Source organism: Centruroides sculpturatus, unplaced genomic scaffold, assembly GCF_000671375.1.
Source record: "Centruroides sculpturatus isolate CEXI.00-Female unplaced genomic scaffold, Cexi_2.0 scaffold57, whole genome shotgun sequence".
Lineage (NCBI taxonomy): Eukaryota > Metazoa > Arthropoda > Arachnida > Scorpiones > Buthidae > Centruroides > Centruroides sculpturatus.
The window spans coordinates 252,206-270,569 of NW_019384382.1; the positions used below are offsets into that span (position 1 = coordinate 252,206).

General features: G+C 28.3%; 1 protein-coding gene across 3 annotated transcripts; it reads right to left on the reverse strand.

The window, feature by feature from the left end:
• Positions 1-988: 988 nt before the first annotated feature.
• Positions 989-14,240, reverse strand: LOC111617927 (cysteine-rich protein 2-binding protein-like). 3 transcript variants are annotated; one of them, XM_023359298.1, is made up of 2 exons: positions 10,471-12,682; positions 989-1,172 (listed from the first exon to the last, which is right to left on the reverse strand). In XM_023359298.1, the coding sequence occupies exons 1-2, from the start codon at positions 12,437-12,439 to the stop codon at positions 1,165-1,167; spliced, it is 1,977 nt and encodes a 658-aa protein (XP_023215066.1). In that variant the 5' UTR covers positions 12,440-12,682; the 3' UTR covers positions 989-1,164. The 3 variants fall into 3 exon arrangements, with proteins under 3 accessions (XP_023215066.1, XP_023215064.1, XP_023215065.1); XM_023359296.1 differs by lacking the exon at positions 989-1,172 and adding an exon at positions 14,057-14,240 and having other exon boundaries at positions 9,828-12,670; XM_023359297.1 differs by lacking the exon at positions 989-1,172 and adding an exon at positions 9,887-9,920.
• Positions 14,241-18,364: the final 4,124 nt, after the last annotated feature.

Consider the following 18,364-nt stretch of genomic DNA (forward strand, 5'->3'; position numbering starts at 1 on the left):
GTTAGATGACCGGCACGATTCTATCTTTAAAGGAAAAGCATGATGTACAGGGACTAATTTGAGGTGGAGAGCTTATATTTTAAATTAAATAAATTAAAATATGATTAAAAATTGCAGCCCGGCATTGTGACGATGTCACAATAAATAATCGCTCGTTTGCAATTATTATAAAATGAAAGTTCTATTCTTACATTTAAGGTGCGTTTCAAATTTATACGGACACGAAAAAAATAAAGTGAAACCTATGTTTCCACACTGCAAAAATTTTTTTTGCAGTGTGGAAACATGTAAATCCATGTTATTTTTAATAAAACATTTGTCACTTAATGCAGAAAATTTGGGGTTCACTTTAATTTTTTCGTGTCCGTATAAATTTGAAACGCACCTTATATCATACAAAAATTTATAAAAAGACTGCTCATATACAAAGTCATACTCAACTATAACATGTATAAAAATGTCATTAAAAGCACATTAAAAAAATTAAATCTATTGTGGGGATGACTCATTTTATATACTGTAGTGAATATTTTTGAATAATTGTATTATGATTTTAGTATTAAAATAACTTGAAGTACTGTATGTTTCTTCAATGAGAAGAATATGAAAAAAGCATGTTTCTGTATTTTAATAGAAAAAATTATTTTGTAAAATAATAAAACAGTATAACAATTTCTCTTAAAATATATTTTTTAAATTTAAAATAAATTCCAATAATTTATTATGTATCTGATTTTCCTGATTAATTCCAAGTTGAAACAATGTAGTTTGGGGTTAATGCAAGCCACTTGTTAAGTTGTAATTTTTAAGTTTGTTATCAAATTTTTTGTGAAATTTGCAAAAACTACATTTTATTATTATTAAATTACAACAATATTAATATATATTTACAATCACTTGATATAATGATATAATAAATATTGCAAAAGTACTCTATTTGAAAGTTGAGTTATTTAAGTACTTTTTTTTTTTACTCTTTCTGCCTCTAAGCACTAAGCAACTTTTTAATCCATAACCATTGAGTTTAGCAAGTTTAACAATGGAGACAGCAGGATTGTGAAGGATGGCCAACATATCTGGGACTACTCAAAACAAATTCCTGGGACTGCTTGCCCAGATTCAATCCCAGGTCTCCTATAAAGGAGGCTGATTCATTTTATCACCTTAGCCATCTAGATTTCAAAAATATTTAAGTTAAAAATTATATTTTACATAAATTATAACATATTTGTTACATGAATATTTAAAACTTTTAAAATAAAAATTTTTCCTAAATAAGTTGTTTACAAAATATCTATTTATTAGAAACCTTTAATATGTTTATATATAAATAGGACTTTTTACAAAATTATATAACTTAATAAAAAATAACATAACAGTACAGTATAATAAAAATTTTATTTATTTTTTTATATAAAAAATTTTTTTATTATATTGATTCTGTAAAATTGTTGTAAAGCATAAATCTGAAATGTTGACATAAGTCATGATAAATTCAACTCTCCTATTGATCAGAGTCAATTTATATCATATCATATCTTATATAAGTTTTTATTGTAAGGAAATTTTCAATTTCAATGCTGAATGCACTTTAATATCATTGAAAAATAATTTCATCTTGAAGAAAACATTTGAATCTGCTCTTGATTGATTAGTTATTATTTTTTTCTGTATATTTTCTATTTATTGTATAATTAATTTGTAGAATTTTTAATTCTTTTTTTAAGCAATTATGAGCTTTTTCTTAAATTATTTCAAAGTAATTGTAATAAGCATAAGTAATCAAATTAAAAATTTAAATATTTTATGAAAAAAATTTATTGAATATTTATAGTATTATAAATTTTATTTTTAATTAATTAATTATAAAAATAGTATTTATTATGAATAATAGTTATTATCCATATAATTATTATTATTTTTAAATCTGTTTAATATATGAAAGATTTGCATGTAAAAGATGATAAGCACCGTAATGAAAATTTAGAGAAAATGGAAAAATGAAATGTCTTATAGTTTCATGCTTTGTTTACTTTAATCAGAATAAAGTGCAAGTTATAGTTAAAACATATATAATATTCAAATTGAAATACATTGTTGTTTAGCTCTTAGCTCACATTATAACACACTAATGGAAATTGCAATTATCTTTTAACACCTGAACCCTTCATATAACACAATGAAACAAAGAAAATACATTAGTTGATTATTGTGTAGCACATTTTAATTAAATTTTTGATAACTTATAAGCAGCAAGAACCATTGTTATATATATATATATATATATATTATATAGATTAACTGATTATACATTTCATATTGAAAATTATTGCATACAATTTATCTTTAGGATCATATTTATGTCATATATTATACTACCAGATAGGCTAGGCATTGCTCGGGCAAAAAGTAACCTTAGGAAGGTTAAGATTATTACATTATAGTCAATCTTACCCATTTTCAAAGAATGCAAGAATTAGGTCCCCCTGTTTCCAGACTAATTAGAGAATTTTTAGATGGGTTAAAAAACGTTTGATTTCCCACAAAAATGAAAAAACTGCATCTGTGTCTGTAAATCTTGCAAATTGCTTTCTCTTAACACTTCCATTGTTGACACTTCCCTGTGGGGGTAATGTTAACAACCTCACCCCCACTGGTGGAATTTCGAAAAATCTCTTCTTAGTGTATATTCTCATGATGTACCCTATTAAAACACAAAAAAACTGCATCTGCGCCTGTAAATCTTGCACGTCACTTTCTCTTAACACTTCCATTGTTACTTAATACTTCCTTTGTTGATATTTCCATTGTTACTTAACAGTTGAAGCCTTAACCCTGTCCCTCTCCCGGGGGAATTTCGAAAAATCCCTTCTTAGTGTGCGTTCTCGTGACGTACCTTAACTGTGTACCAAATTTCAACTTTGAACTCCTAACCGTTTGGGCTCTGCGCTGATTATTATTATTATTATTTTTAAATCTGTTTAATATATGAAAGATTTGCATGTAAAAGATGATAAGCACCGTAATGAAAATTTAGAGAAAATGGAAAAATGAAATGTCTTATAGTTTCATGCTTTGTTTACTTTAATCAGAATAAAGTGCAAGTTATAGTTAAAACATATATAATATTCAAATTGAAATACATTGTTGTTTAGCTCTTAGCTCACATTATAACACACTAATGGAAATTGCAATTATCTTTTAACACCTGAACCCTTCATATAACACAATGAAACAAAGAAAATACATTAGTTGATTATTGTGTAGCACATTTTAATTAAATTTTTGATAACTTATAAGCAGCAAGAACCATTGTTATATATATATATATATATATATTATATAGATTAACTGATTATACATTTCATATTGAAAATTATTGCATACAATTTATCTTTAGGATCATATTTATGTCATATATTATACTACCAGATAGGCTAGGCATTGCTCGGGCAAAAAGTAACCTTAGGAAGGTTAAGATTATTACATTATAGTCAATCTTACCCATTTTCAAAGAATGCAAGAATTAGGTCCCCCTGTTTCCAGACTAATTAGAGAATTTTTAGATGGGTTAAAAAACGTTTGATTTCCCACAAAAATGAAAAAACTGCATCTGTGTCTGTAAATCTTGCAAATTGCTTTCTCTTAACACTTCCATTGTTGACACTTCCCTGTGGGGGTAGTGTTAACAACCTCACCCCCACTGGTGGAATTTCGAAAAATCTCTTCTTAGTGTATATTCTCATGATGTACCCTATTAAAACACAAAAAAACTGCATCTGCGCCTGTAAATCTTGCACGTCACTTTCTCTTAACACTTCCATTGTTACTTAATACTTCCTTTGTTGATATTTCCATTGTTACTTAACAGTTGAAGCCTTAACCCTGTCCCTCTCCCGGGGGAATTTCGAAAAATCCCTTCTTAGTGTGCATTCTCGTGACGTACCTTAACCATGTACCAAATTTCAACTCCTAACCGTTTGGGCTCTGTGCTGATTATTATTATTATCAACCCATCTCAATTATATATATATATATATATATATTCTGCAATAATAATATAATGGAAATCAGAATGTAAAATTTTTTAATTTTTCCTACAACTTCTGAAATTATATAATTTCAATTGGAGAAAATTAAAATAAAATTTGAATTAATTTATTATTGCTACATATTAATTAAAAAGCAATTTGAAAAAAAAACCTATATATTCAAAAACTCAAATTTTAATTTTTATATTCCAAAACTTTGAGGAATTAAATTTTTCATTAGCTTCACAAAACAAATTTTTTTTCTAATATGACTTGTAAAATGTATATATTTATGGTAATTTTTTATGAGAATGTATTAAAATAATTTTATGTTAATTTACAAATCAATTAATATATTAACAAGTTAAAGTATTTTACTAGATAAAAATCATAAAATGAATTTTACATTATAGTAGTACTAATAATAGAAGAAAAATTGGCTCATTCATACAATAAATATAAATTTTAAAAGCTTAAAATAAAAAACTTATAATGCAATTAAATCTGTCTAATTTAATAAATAAATGGATATGAAATATATCAATATTCATATTAACAAATTATGGGAAGGATAATAAATAGTAGAGAATATAAATACATTAAAAGTACCATCTTGATTAGTTTGTAATAGAAAATAAAAATTAATCTTTTATTAAGTTATACTATATTGAATATACATTTTATACTGTAATTCATAAAATATTTGAAAATGATCATCTCATTTAAAAATTTCATTAAAATCAAAATATGAGATTTTAACTTGTCACAAGATATGTAAAGACAATTTGGAGTATAGAAAGTTTAATTAGTGAAATTCAGATTAATTAAATTATAATGCATTTATTTATAGTATATTTTTAATTAAAAATTTTTTTCTTATACTTTGTCTTCAATTTTTAAGAGAAAATCTTTTGAGAGAAGTTAGCAAAAATATACCAGTAATCAATTATTATTATTTTTTAGCTCTGCTCTCTAAGTAATAAGGAAGACCTTTAATCATACCCATCTTGGGCTTGGCTAACTTACAATGGAAGCAGTGTGTGATGAGAGATGGGACATGATATAGCCAGGACAGATTACTTATAAAAAATTGCTAATCCAAACTGAAAACCAGGTCCCTAGAGCAAGCAGACTGACACCTTTACTGTCATTGCTATCTATCTGTTGGCAGATTTCTATTTTAATATCACACTTATGTCAATATTATAATTTTAAAATTTTTAAAAATTCACTAGATTAATATAAAATAATTAATACATATATATTTTTTTATTAATTCAGAAATACTTCATAAATTTAGAAAACTAAATAATGTATTTTTCAATTCCCAACATAAACAACCATATTTCTTCTGAATGACAAGGACTAAGCAGGCAAGAATAACATCCAATATATTTTATTACTATTCTTAACATATATGCATTTCGGGCTTTGGCTCTTCAGTACATGCTTTATATAACATACTTAGTAAAATTTTTTATATGTAAAAGGTTTTTGTAACAGATATGAACATAAGTAAACATTAATCTTGTTCTATCTTTCTGCTGGCGTCGCCGAAGATGTCCTTAAATCTCCGAAGCATTTCTTCATCGCTAGGAGTCATTTTCTTCAACTCGGGGATTTTTCTTTCACGACGATCGTCCATGGTGATGTGTTTTTTCTTTGGAGCAGAAGCAGAATTGAAATTAATCTTGTTTACTATACTATACTTCCTTTACTATAAACTGACAACAAACATAACAGTTACAAAGCCTAGGCAATTTTACTAAATATGTTGTGTAAAACATACCAGTATAGGAGAGGGGCTAAAGCCCAAAATGCATATACATCAAGAATGGTAATAAAATATATTAAATGATATTCTTGTCTACTTAGTCCTTGTCATTCAGAAAAAATGTGACTGTTTACATTGGGAATTGAAAAATATGTTATTTAGTTTTCTAAATTTACAAAGTATTTCTGGATTAATCATTATTATAACCCAACCCCATAATTTGTGAATTTAATATTATATTTTATTTTCTTAACTAATGCATAAAACTTTTATTATAGTCATTATATAAATGTTTAAATTGTTTATATTCATATAAATACAGATTAACCGATCTTATATCCCTCATTTATACCTAAATTTAGTGACAATATTGTATGACACAAAGTAACAAAAATTCTTATATGCTTTCATTAGAAATTATAATATTCTTTCTTAAACTTATTATTTTACAACTCACAAAGTAATCACAATAAAAAAAATGAATATGTTTATTTTAGTTATATATTGGATTAAAACTGAGATCTTAAAAATAAGGATTTTTATCATTTTTAAACCTCTCCTCCATCTCAACAGAACTTTTTTAAGTTCTGTTGAGATGGAGATTTTTTCAACAGAACTTTTTTAAGTTCTGTTGAAAAAATATATTAAATATTTGCATCTAAATTCTTATTTTATATTCAAATATTTGTCAGCTAGAGATGGTCTATTTATACTTTCTTTTAGACTCTGATCGCATTTAATCAATGACTATGACACTCACGCTCATTCTGATATTTTACTAGTTTCATTTTGCTTTCTAAACAGCATCATAAAGTTTTAAATTTTAAATTTTCTTTAATTAAAATTTTGTTTTTTTTTTTGCTATTCTTTATAAGCATCGATGTCAAAGTCCAATGTCACCAATTTGACACTTTTACAATTTGTTTTCTTTACTGTTGATCTTAACATATTTTACATTTTTTTTTTCTCTTTTTAACGCTATTTCCAGGCCTCACATGTCTATCTTTTAGCTATCTTCAAATTGTACTTTTAGGTGCACTTTTTAAAGTGATGATGTGAATGTAATACTTAAAATTAGTACTAGTAACAAATTCTATGCTGAATTGAAGTGGAAACAGCTGCTAAAAATAAATATGTTTATGAGCCATTACTGTACATATCTGGATTTAAGTTTCAAAAATACAAGTTTAATATTGTTGCCTCTGTAATTGATCTTTCTGTGATGCAAATATAGTAATTAATGTCAAATGATCTGGTGAAATATTTGGATGTAATAAGGCTAACTGAAATAATAATTATAATTATTAAAATTATTACAAAATGGAGCCTAACTGCATGCCTCTAGTCAAATTACTTAACATCTAATTATTAAATTAGCCTTATTCTAGCCTGATATTTTGGCAATCATTTGGCATTACTTAAAAATCAGATTTTATGGATTATTGTAATTAAGATATATTATTTCTAGAAATATTATGACATCTAGTTATATCACAGAGTTATGAAAGGAAAATGTAGGTTTATTGATTTTATCAGTATAAGTATTTTGTACATAGTAAGTGTTTGGGATGGTTATGATGTATATAATTCTATTCTATTTGTCAATGAATGTAATGGCTGATCTATTGTAATAGATTGTTTTATCTGAGATCAACATAGCTTAATAAAACAATTTGTATAATTTTTTTAGTATACTAGTTATGTAAATCATGATGGCATCAAAGCTGAAATTCCTCATGTCATCTGCCTTTTAGTTATGGTTTGTATTTATAGTATGGTACTGAATAAATAATAATGTGTTTATATATTAGATGTATAATTTTTGTTACTTGATTATGTCTATGTAATTTGTAAGTATTAAGAGCATCTGTAATGTATTGTTTCAGGCACAATATGCCATTTTCTGTGCATGTGTTGTCTGAGATATGACTTATATATATATAAGTCATATCTCAGACAACACTGCAGACATATTAAGTCATATCTTACAAAACAATATATAAATAGTTTTTGTAACATTTTCATAATTTATAATCTCAGTTCATATTGTAATCATAAATCCTTTCAATTTCTTAAATAGACACCCGAGTACTATCAGCTCGATAAAATTTTAACAACATAATTCTGACTGAAGTCATATATATGCTTACACAGAGCTCCTGTCCTACAACTATTTCACAGTCTCTATGTTTTTAATTTGTAGTGCTTCTCCCTATGATCAGATTAGCTGTATGTAAATTCAATGAAGAATGCTTCATATCTGTTACAATTATTGTGGCACTTTTTTTTATGTAGAAAAAGAAAACCTTGTATTCATTTGTAGTAGAAGTATATTGTATCAATGAAGTCTCATTATCTTTCATTTCAAGTTATGAATTGGAAGTGTATCTTCCATAACATTTATAAAATTTTAGTTAATTATTTCATTAGTACTGTTTTTAAAGTAATCAAAGTTTAATTAAGAAATGTTTATTTTGTTTAGTTAAAAAATATGCTACTGAATTTTTCAAATTTCAGTTGAATGTTATCATCCGATAAAGACAAGAATTATTGAATTAAAGTTCTATAAAATAAATATTGTCAAAAAAAATATACTTATTTAATCAATATACAGTATTAAATACATTTTTATATAAATTTAACTCTTGTATATTTTGACACAGGATTAAAAATTACTTTTACTTGATATATGAACATCATATTTTTCATTTAGAGGTTATTTGAGCGTTTATATTTCAATAAATATGTATTCCAATAATTAACAGTCAAAATAAAAATAATCAAAAAATACTGTATATATACAGGGTATTTCCTCTCCACGAAGTTTTTTTTGAATAACTTTTTTGAAAATTCGAATTTTTTAATGAAATTTTTAGCAAAGATAGAAGATGAAAAAGGAAATTAAGGCAAGATATTTTCGAAATGTCTGCCCTCTGTTGAGATGCAGTAGTGCAGTCTCTCTTGGAAATTAGCAATCACATTACTACAGGTCTGATCTGAGATGCCGTTCATGATCGTCTCGATGCTTTCTCTCATCTGACTGAGGGTAGTAGGGTTATTCTTGAACACCTGATCCTTCATGCATCCCCAAAGAAAGAAGTCTAGTGGACTCAAATTAGGGCTGTAAGGTGGCCAGGCAAGACCACTTACGAAAAAATCAAATGTTTTGAAGCAACGTGCTTTTGTGTAGAAGCAATTTCTTTTTGTTCAAAGTGCCACCTACAAAAAATTGAGGCTGAAAAACCACGTGGTTCAAAAGTTATTCAAAAAAAAACTTTGCGGAGAGGCTGTGAAACACCCTGTATATATTTTACAAATAAAAATATGTTCATGATAAGATATTACAACAGAGTAGTTTTCATAATTTTTGTCATAATTGAGATTTCACTAAAAATAATTCAACTATCATTTAAGCAATATTAAAAGTGCAAATTATAAATTATTACTAATAATGAATATTTTGTAAAGAAATAACATTCTACATTCAGCTTAATTTAAAAATAATACAGCATTCAAAAACAATCAAAATATTGATTGTTGCATATCTATAATATCAAGGCTAAAGAAAAGAAAGCTAAAATAGTGTAAATGCAACAGATGAGTAGAGTTAATTAAACCAATTAAGTGTATAGAAAATATATAAATTTCATATTAATATTTTGAATTATAATTTAGACCAAATTATGACATTTTTATTTGATATTTTTAAAAATATTTTTGAATAATTTGTAAAATTATTAAAAACATGAACAGAGTCAATTAAAATTCAGTAATAATCACTAAATTTTTTAATATAATATGCATTATAAATATGTAAACAAACATATGAGAGTATTATTACCAATTTTTTTTAAAAAGGACTGTTTTATTAAATTTGTTTTTAACAAAAATAAAATATTAAAGTAAAAATTTAATTAAAATAATTTCTTCTAATATTAAAATTATAGCATAAAAACATATAAATAATAATTGAATATTTATTGTATTTGTACTATACAATAACTATAACAAAACTATACAGAACTGTACATAAAAAATTATTTAACCAAATGAATTGTGGTCTGCAATTCTCTGAGCTGAAGTCGTCCCTGAGACAACAACATTCTAATAACCACCTGAAAGTCAAATGAATGAAGTTAAACTTGACTATCCCATTATCAAAACAATAATTTATGATTTAATATTAATGATGATACAATTTTATTTCAAATATTTCACTGAAAAATATGCTTTACTTTTACAAATTGAGAGATTAAAAAAATAAATATTTAAAAAATTTATTATTAACTAATGATAATTGCTATCGACTCAGTCGAAGAAACATGGCATGTCGACATTCTTTAGTATTAGGAGGAAAATATTTTTCATAAAAATCTAAAATAAATTCTTCCACTTTAAAACCAAATTTCTGATATAAAAATAATGCTGGATTTGTTGCAGATACATGTAAAGTGACATCTTTACCCATACAAGTTTGAATAAGATGGTATAGCATAAATGTTGCTATACCAGCATTTCGCCACTCAGGATGAGTAAAAATAAATGAGATGTAAGCTTCATTATACTTTACATCTGGAACCATAAATGCAAATCCAATCACTACTTTTCGATATAAAGCAACACAACTAAAATCTGGATACTGTAAACATTCTGAAAGATCAATACCTGGCCAAAAGTATTCTCTACAAAGGGAATTCACAACAGCAATATGTTGAGGTCTTACATAACAATAATCAATTGGATGATGATGTAATGGTTTCCAATCCTTATCATGTCTATGATAATGTGCTATAATTTCATTCATTAATTTTAATTTCAATGGAGTTGTTTCATAATCTCGAAATATATAAGGTTTCAGAATTCTTGCTGTATATGGACTAATGATACATTCTTGATCTTCTTCAAAACCCATTAATCTAGTTACAAAATTTGGATGATGATGAGAAGTTCCACAAACAATGTAATGACCAGTTTGATAACGATCTAAAATATGATTTCCAGGTTTACTTTGCACAGATGGTAGGCATTTAAATACTGGTTTTTCAACATTTTCTTGTTGAATAAGACCACAGTGCAATTGAACTTCTGTGTCTAAATTAAATATAGGTAAATTTTTCTCTCTTTTCAATTTACGAATAATTAATTTACGCCTAAGTCTCCTTGCAGTTGGACATTTTTGAATAGTATCATACATTGCATCTAACTTTTTTAAAAGAAGCTGCTCATCATAAATAGTCATCAATTCACATTTTGTTTTAGATGGTTTTGAAACATTTGTTGGTTCTTCTTTAAAAACTGCTTTTCTTTTTCGACCAACTTCTGGAACAGTTGAAGCACATGGATGATTATTGGTAACAATCTCTTCATCACTTTCAAATATTTGATCATCAGGTTCATCTAGTTGTTTATCTTCATCTGATTCAGGTTCTTCCTTAATGTCAACTCCTTCAGTTAATGAAACTGTTTTTTCATCTGTACAAGAAAATGTAGATAATAAATCTTCAACAGCTGGTAATTCCGGATGATGTAACAATGGAGAAGATATAGATGTTGGATCTATATCAAAATCATCATTTTCATCTGTTTGTAATAAGTAAGAAAAGTCAGTTAAAACATTTCCTTCCACAATTTCTTCTTTTGTTGAAGGAATATCATTATCTTTAAATAAATTTTCTTGTACAGTTTCTTCTATAGTTCTTTCCTTATTAAAAATTAATTTCTGCTCAGTACTTTCCTCAATAATATTTTTGCCAGATATATGTATTTCATTATTCAAATCAGAAATACTTTCATCTTGCATAATATTAAAGTCTAAATTAAAATTTGAATCATTTTTAGAAACTGCACCACTATAACTATCCAATGTCTCAATTTTGCAATCATCCATTTTTCTTTCTTCAGTTTCATTTACATTCAAAGATGGAATATCATTATCTTGGCATGAAAATAACTGTTTTGTTTTTCGGATCTCTTTAGCTTCTTGCAGAACTGATCTCCTTTCTTTTAATTCCATTGCAGCCTGAATAGCAGTTTTAGTGGATCTATGACGAAGTCCTTCCACTTTTGGTGATACCTCTTGAACTGAACATTTATTCTTACGACCAATTTTTTGATTTGCTAACAATATTTCAAGTTCAGTAGGGGTTGGTAAAGAAGAATCAGCAAGTGCCCACCAGCCATTCTCCTTGAGAACAGATGAACCAGATCTAAAAAGTTGTGGACAATTTGCTGATAATGTTCCAGCAACTGTTCCATGCCATGTAGAAGTCTTTTTTTTTGTTCTTGTATTTCCAAAAAATGTCGTCCAATTCCGATCAATGAAATTACAAATATGCTCTCTCCATCGATAAAACCCACATTTTCCACCACCTTTTAACTGAAGATTATATAAAGTTAATAATATTGCATGTATCCAGAGCAATCTACTTCTTTCCACAACTTCATTGCCAGTTGGAGAGCAAAGAGAACAAGTAAAATTGAAGTATGTATCCCCCATTATATTACTTGGTCGACCAGATATTAAACAACCAAGATGAAATAATTTTCGGCATTTCTGACAATCCAACATATACTGTTCAGCTTCCAGTGCTCCACAATAACAATGACCACTTAGAGTTGATTGATTCACACTCATTGTAATAAATTTTCAGTTTAAAATGTAGCAAATAAAATTCAAGCCACTTTTATTTCATTTAAAATGTATATTTTTCTCATTTAAATTTACCTCATCTGCATGATGTTTATTCTTTTCAAAATCTTCTCGAATCCACATATGTAGTTCTTTCCTTTGTTCTTTATCTTCTACTAATTTCAATGCTCTCATAAAATCTTTATATAACTTTAAAGTTTGTTGTCTTAGAATAAACTGAAAAAAAATAACATTCCTACATAAGTATGTTGTATACAAATCTATTATTTAAAACTGGCATTAATAATAATATAACAAATCTTTATAAATGTACAGTACACTTATTAAATACAAAATTAAATAAATCAATTGAATAAAAAAATTTTGGTAATTAGTTTATTTTCGTAAAACAAAAATAAGTGTTTTTAGTAATATTTAGATGGTCTATCAATTATTGGGTCATTTTAAAATTGTCACTTTTCTTTCTAATCTATACTGTTACTATTCTATATGTTTTTTTGAAGGATACTATCTTCAAAAATTGGTGTTCTTTCTTTGTGCTCATATATACAGTCACTATTTCTCTTGCACAAGCAGACTGGAAGGTAACTACATGACATCAAACTTGCTATTAAGGGCTGTCCATAAATTACATCATCATTTTTCTTGAAATTTTTACTCCCCTCCCCATCTTGTCCTAGTTTGTCCAAGTTTCTGTAACAACCCTCCCCTCTTCAGATATCCAACAAAACTTGACCCCATCTTAAAACCTTTATCACTTTATGAATGATAGAAACTATAAGTAAAAATGAAACATACAAGAAATTCTGAAATAAATATAATAAAATGCATGAGCTGTATAAAATTTAATGAAATAAACGGCCTCAATCTTAACCTCTCCCATCCCCTTTGTCTGACTTGGCTTAACCCCCAGTGTGGATGTCATTTATGTATATTTATGTCAGTATGTACAGTATATTAAATTATATTTATTTTTATAATACAAATTAATGAATTACATTATTATACAAAATTATAATGCATTATTTATTATTTAATGCATTATTGCATTATTACTTTAGCTCTTTATACTAAAACTACTTTCATAATGCTTTACATTGATAAAAAAAATTATAATAATAAATATTTATGTGACAATTTCAAAAAGACCCAATAATTGATAGACCTAAATATTACCAAAAACACTTCATTTTATTTTACAAATGTAAACTACATTACCAAAATTTTATACATAAAATTTTGAAGTGAAAAAAGTGCAATTTGTATTTTAGCTTTGATTATAAATAAAGGGTAAAGAAATATAAAAATTAATCAGAAGGACATTTTACTAATAAATAAATTATAACAGGAAAAAATATACTTTATACATTAGCCATCCATTACAGAGCTCTAAGAATTTAATAGGACAATGCTAAACTTATCATTTAATATCATCTCAAGCACTTATCTCCAAAACTGATTAAGAATTTGTCATATCAGTCTTTTGCATTCTTTCTATTACTATAACATTTTCCGCAAGTTCAAATCAGATCACTTTTTTTCATTCATTTTTTTTAATGACATTTTATTGATTGACTTCCCTCTATTTTCTCTGAACAATACCTTTAATCAATCTTCTTTTTTACTTTACTTTAGCAAATCATCTGAGTTAGATTTTTCTTTTTGTTTTTCTTAATAAATGATTGATTTATATCTATACTTTAATCCAATGTAGCTCAAGTTAAACATAAATGTCACATACATACACAATTAGTTATTTGAATCAGTTTATGCATAATATTAAATAAGTTATTTGTCAAAAATGATATATATACTGTACTGTACATACCCTTGACAAAGACATTACATTTTTTGGTAATTTACTCATTGATTATTATTATTACGTTATAAATCTTTAACAAATGTTATAATAAATTGTTCAATAATCTTATTAATATCAAAATTTATGATTTTTTGTATACTTTTAAATAAGATTGCTATAATGGGATTATAATATATCACTATACCAGCGACACAAGGCAATTATAATAGAAATAAACCACGCTTTATACTTAGCGCCCTCTAACGATATTTCAAAAATTAGGATTTTTTAATAAAAACGAAAAATTCACTAATTAATTACTGTAATTAATTAAATTATAATGTTAAAAAATATTAAATTAAATTAAAATTAATGTAATTTTCTATGGTTTAAGAATTCGTTAGATTTAAAGAATAAATCTATGTAAGCTATCAACACTGATTATTTTTCTATTTTTATTGACAATATAATAATGAGTTTCTTCCTGTCGGCATTAAGAACTTTTTAAGCCGATTTGTAAATTCATTCAGGCCCACACAGCGGTGGCTTGATGATAAGGTACGGGCCCGATATATTCGGGATAGACAATCTTTAAAATATTTCTGGGTTTTTTATCTGCCTGTTAGCTATTCGAGCGGCCATAGTGAATGTTTGACAGCCAGAAGCCGATGTGGTTAAGATATCAGCCTAACGGTCTGGAAACTGGAATCAAAACCGGACAATTCGAAAAACCGAGGAATTTTTTGGAGTATGGTCTGTCTCAGATATGTTGTCTCTTGCCCATCGCCATTAGGCCATTCTCATTGTGAACTTGACGGAAGACTGAACCCACGATAGGAATGATTAAATAAGTCCTCCCGTATTCACAAGGCGGAAAGAGAGAAAATTAAAAAATAGTGAGTGTTTTTTCAGTTTATCATGAGACTGACGTTTCCTCTGCGCAATTGAATAAGCTGCACAATAAGACAAGCATTGTTCAAGATGATTAAGCGCGTATATTTAAAAGAAGGTTTAGGCCGTAGGCTTTAAAGCAGAAAGAGATCCGATTATGCTGTTACTTTGCAGCAATGTGGGACACGTACTTGCATAAATTCTTATCTAATTTGTTGAGCACGAAATGTTGGATGAGTAATAAAAAGCTCGCAATCGTGAAGTAAAAAAATATGGAGAAAGAACTTTTATTTTAACAACCGTTACAACGTATCGCTTCTTAAAAACAGAAAAAAAAAAAAGATGAAAGGCATACCCAGGATCTGAACTAGAGGGGTAGGCAACTCACATTAGTTCCGAGGAAGTGGGAAGGAGAACGAGATTTCAAGACAGATGGTTCTAGTCTAGTCATAATATTTATTATTTAAACTGATACTAAATTTATACGTCTGTGCTATATGTCTGTGTCAATTAGTACACTTTAATAATTTTTCTTCTATGGAGGGGCAGTTGCCCCTCCCTAGAAGAAAAATTATTAAAGTGACCAGCAACGAGGGCAGGGAGGGACAACTGCCCTCTCTGCCCTCGCTGGATATGTCTTTGATAGAAGGATTAAGTGTTGTCAACTTCTTCTTCTTTAATGCTGCCGAATGGCATTTGCGACTTCATTTTGATATTGTTCTCTGTCTAGCACTGTGTGTAGAACTTGTGCTGTTGTCATATGAAACCAGATGTTGATGTTATCTAGCCAGGCCGTTTTTGGTCTACCTGGACGTTTCTTGCCTTCAATCCTGCCCTCCAGGATGAGCGGCAGTAGATGGTATTTTTGGTAGTTCCTAGCAATGTGGCCTAGGTATTTGCATTTCCTGCTGATGATGGTTTTGATCANATCGTTTAAATTTTCATTTTGTCAACTAGCGGATAAATTAAATCAATAAATAAAATAAATATTAAAATTTTATCATTACGACATGAAGACCAATAATAATATAATATAATATGCCAACATAAAATCCAAAAGTTCTTGGATGATTTAATAAGAATATGATGTTTATGTATTGGATATTGTGACGAAGAACCCCATTTTGGATTGCTTCCACCATTGCTTTATTCCAAAAGTCAAATAATATCTGGAAGGAAAATTATTTCCATTTGAAGTCCTCCTTATGCTAAACAATGTTCTAGGTCAGGGGTCGCCAAAGTGGTCGAAATCGACCGCCAGGGGTCGATATAACATTATTGAGGGTCGATTATCAAGCTAAGGATAAGGGGGAGCTAAGGATCAAGCTTATCCGTCTCACTGATTATCAGTTACGAAAATTATTATTAACAAATATATAATAAATGAAAAAAAATGCAAAATTAAAAGAAATGTATTAAAATAGTATTTCGTTTTGCTTGTAACATAAACTTTTTGGTGGGGATCGATGTGAGGTTTCGAAAACTTGTAGGGGGTCGACGATGAAAAAAGTTTGGTGACTCTTGTTCTAGTCATCCAAGTAATGCAAACGAGTTTTACAAATAATAAAATGGAAGTCGTCTACTTCCTAATATTACGTCCCTTATCTAACCACTTGATTAGAGATATGGCTGGATGGCCGAGCGGTCAAGGTGACAGCCTACCGCTCTGGGAGACTTAGGATCGAATCCGGTGGGGTGGTCCGTTCGGATATGTCACCACCCGGTCGCCTCATTGTGGCCCTGGCCGAACCCATAATGGGACTGCTTTAAGAGGCCCTTTTAGTGCCCACCGGGCAGAAAGAGTAAAAAAACCAAAAAAAGCTGTACAGTACATCTGTCCTACAAGGTTGTAATATTGAAGAACGAGAAAACCTGATTACTGAAAATCTTATGAGATGTTGTCCTAATGTTATGGGAACAGGGCCGGATTAACCCACTTTGGGGCCCTAGAAATTTTCTACGGGCCCCCCTTTCTCACACTAGAAATAGAGCGCACAAAAAATATAAAACTAAATATTGAAGAACGAGAAAACCTGATTACTGAAAATCTTATGAGATGTTGTCCTAATGTTATGGGAACAGGGCCGGATTAATCCACTTTGGGGCCCTAGAAATTTTCTACGGGCCCCCCTTTCTCACACTAGAAATAGAGCGCACAAAAAATATAAAACTAAATAATGTGAAAAACTAAAACAAATTTTAAATTTTTATTAATAAAAATATTTAATACACAACAATAAATTTTAGTCTTTTTAGAAAAGTTTGAACAGTTTGTTTATAAATTTAAAATATTGAAATTTGTTTTATTAAATGTCTAACAAAAGTTGTTGTAAAATAACAATATTACCTTTAAAAAATAATTGTCAACAAGACTATGTCTTGTTTATAAAATCGTACTGCTTGCTGTGTTACCAGCTTAGAGGTATGAAGGAGTACATGTCAGGAGTTGCAATTTGGCACAGAGTATTAAGTGCCCAAATCATGCGCGCATAAAAAAACCAGACTTGTAGGTACTCGGGACCGAGAACCGAGTGAAAGTAAAATACAAAATGGCGACTCTCTCTACAAACAGGCAAACCGAAGTCAGGTTGTGAGAGTACCACTCACAGTCGTTCAAGGAAATGGACTCTGACCCTAGGACTGAACACGTAGTATTTTCTTTCTTAAGTAAAATTTGTAATCTAATTTTGTAAATTTGGGAGTGCTTCAAATATGACATTAAAATAGGGTTTTATGTCGTTACAAGTAGGTTTTTTAACATTGTCTAGTTTAGTAAAATCGTGGGACCAGTAAAAATTTGACGTTATAATCAGGTTAAACTGTATATTGTTTGTGCAAAATAAAAAAAATAATTTCGGACGATACAATAGCCACGATTATTTTTTTAAAGACGAGAAATTTTCGTTAGGCATCGACAAAAATTCAACCCGGGCCGACACGCAACGGAGAGAAATTTCGAAATTGGATAGGTTAATTTCATGGAAAATGCATGCTGGACGACCTCGTGGTCGTGGCTGGCGAAGTTTGAACGATCGCGCCCAAAAGCAGCGATACCAAAGAAGATTGGAGAATGAGAAAGAGATCCGCTTTGAGCGTCAAAGTGATTCCGCTTAGTAGTGTCTCCGAGACATAGTCGTGTCCCAAATACGGTTTTGCCGTTTTACTTGATTAATTTAACCTTTTTGGTTAATATTTAAATAATATAATATTTTACCAGT

What these genes read in the sequence shown, in the direction of transcription:
- LOC111617927 (XM_023359296.1), bottom strand. Translation starts at nt 12,439, where the DNA reads ATGAGTGTGAATCAATCAACTCTAAGTGGTCATTGTTATTGTGGAGCA.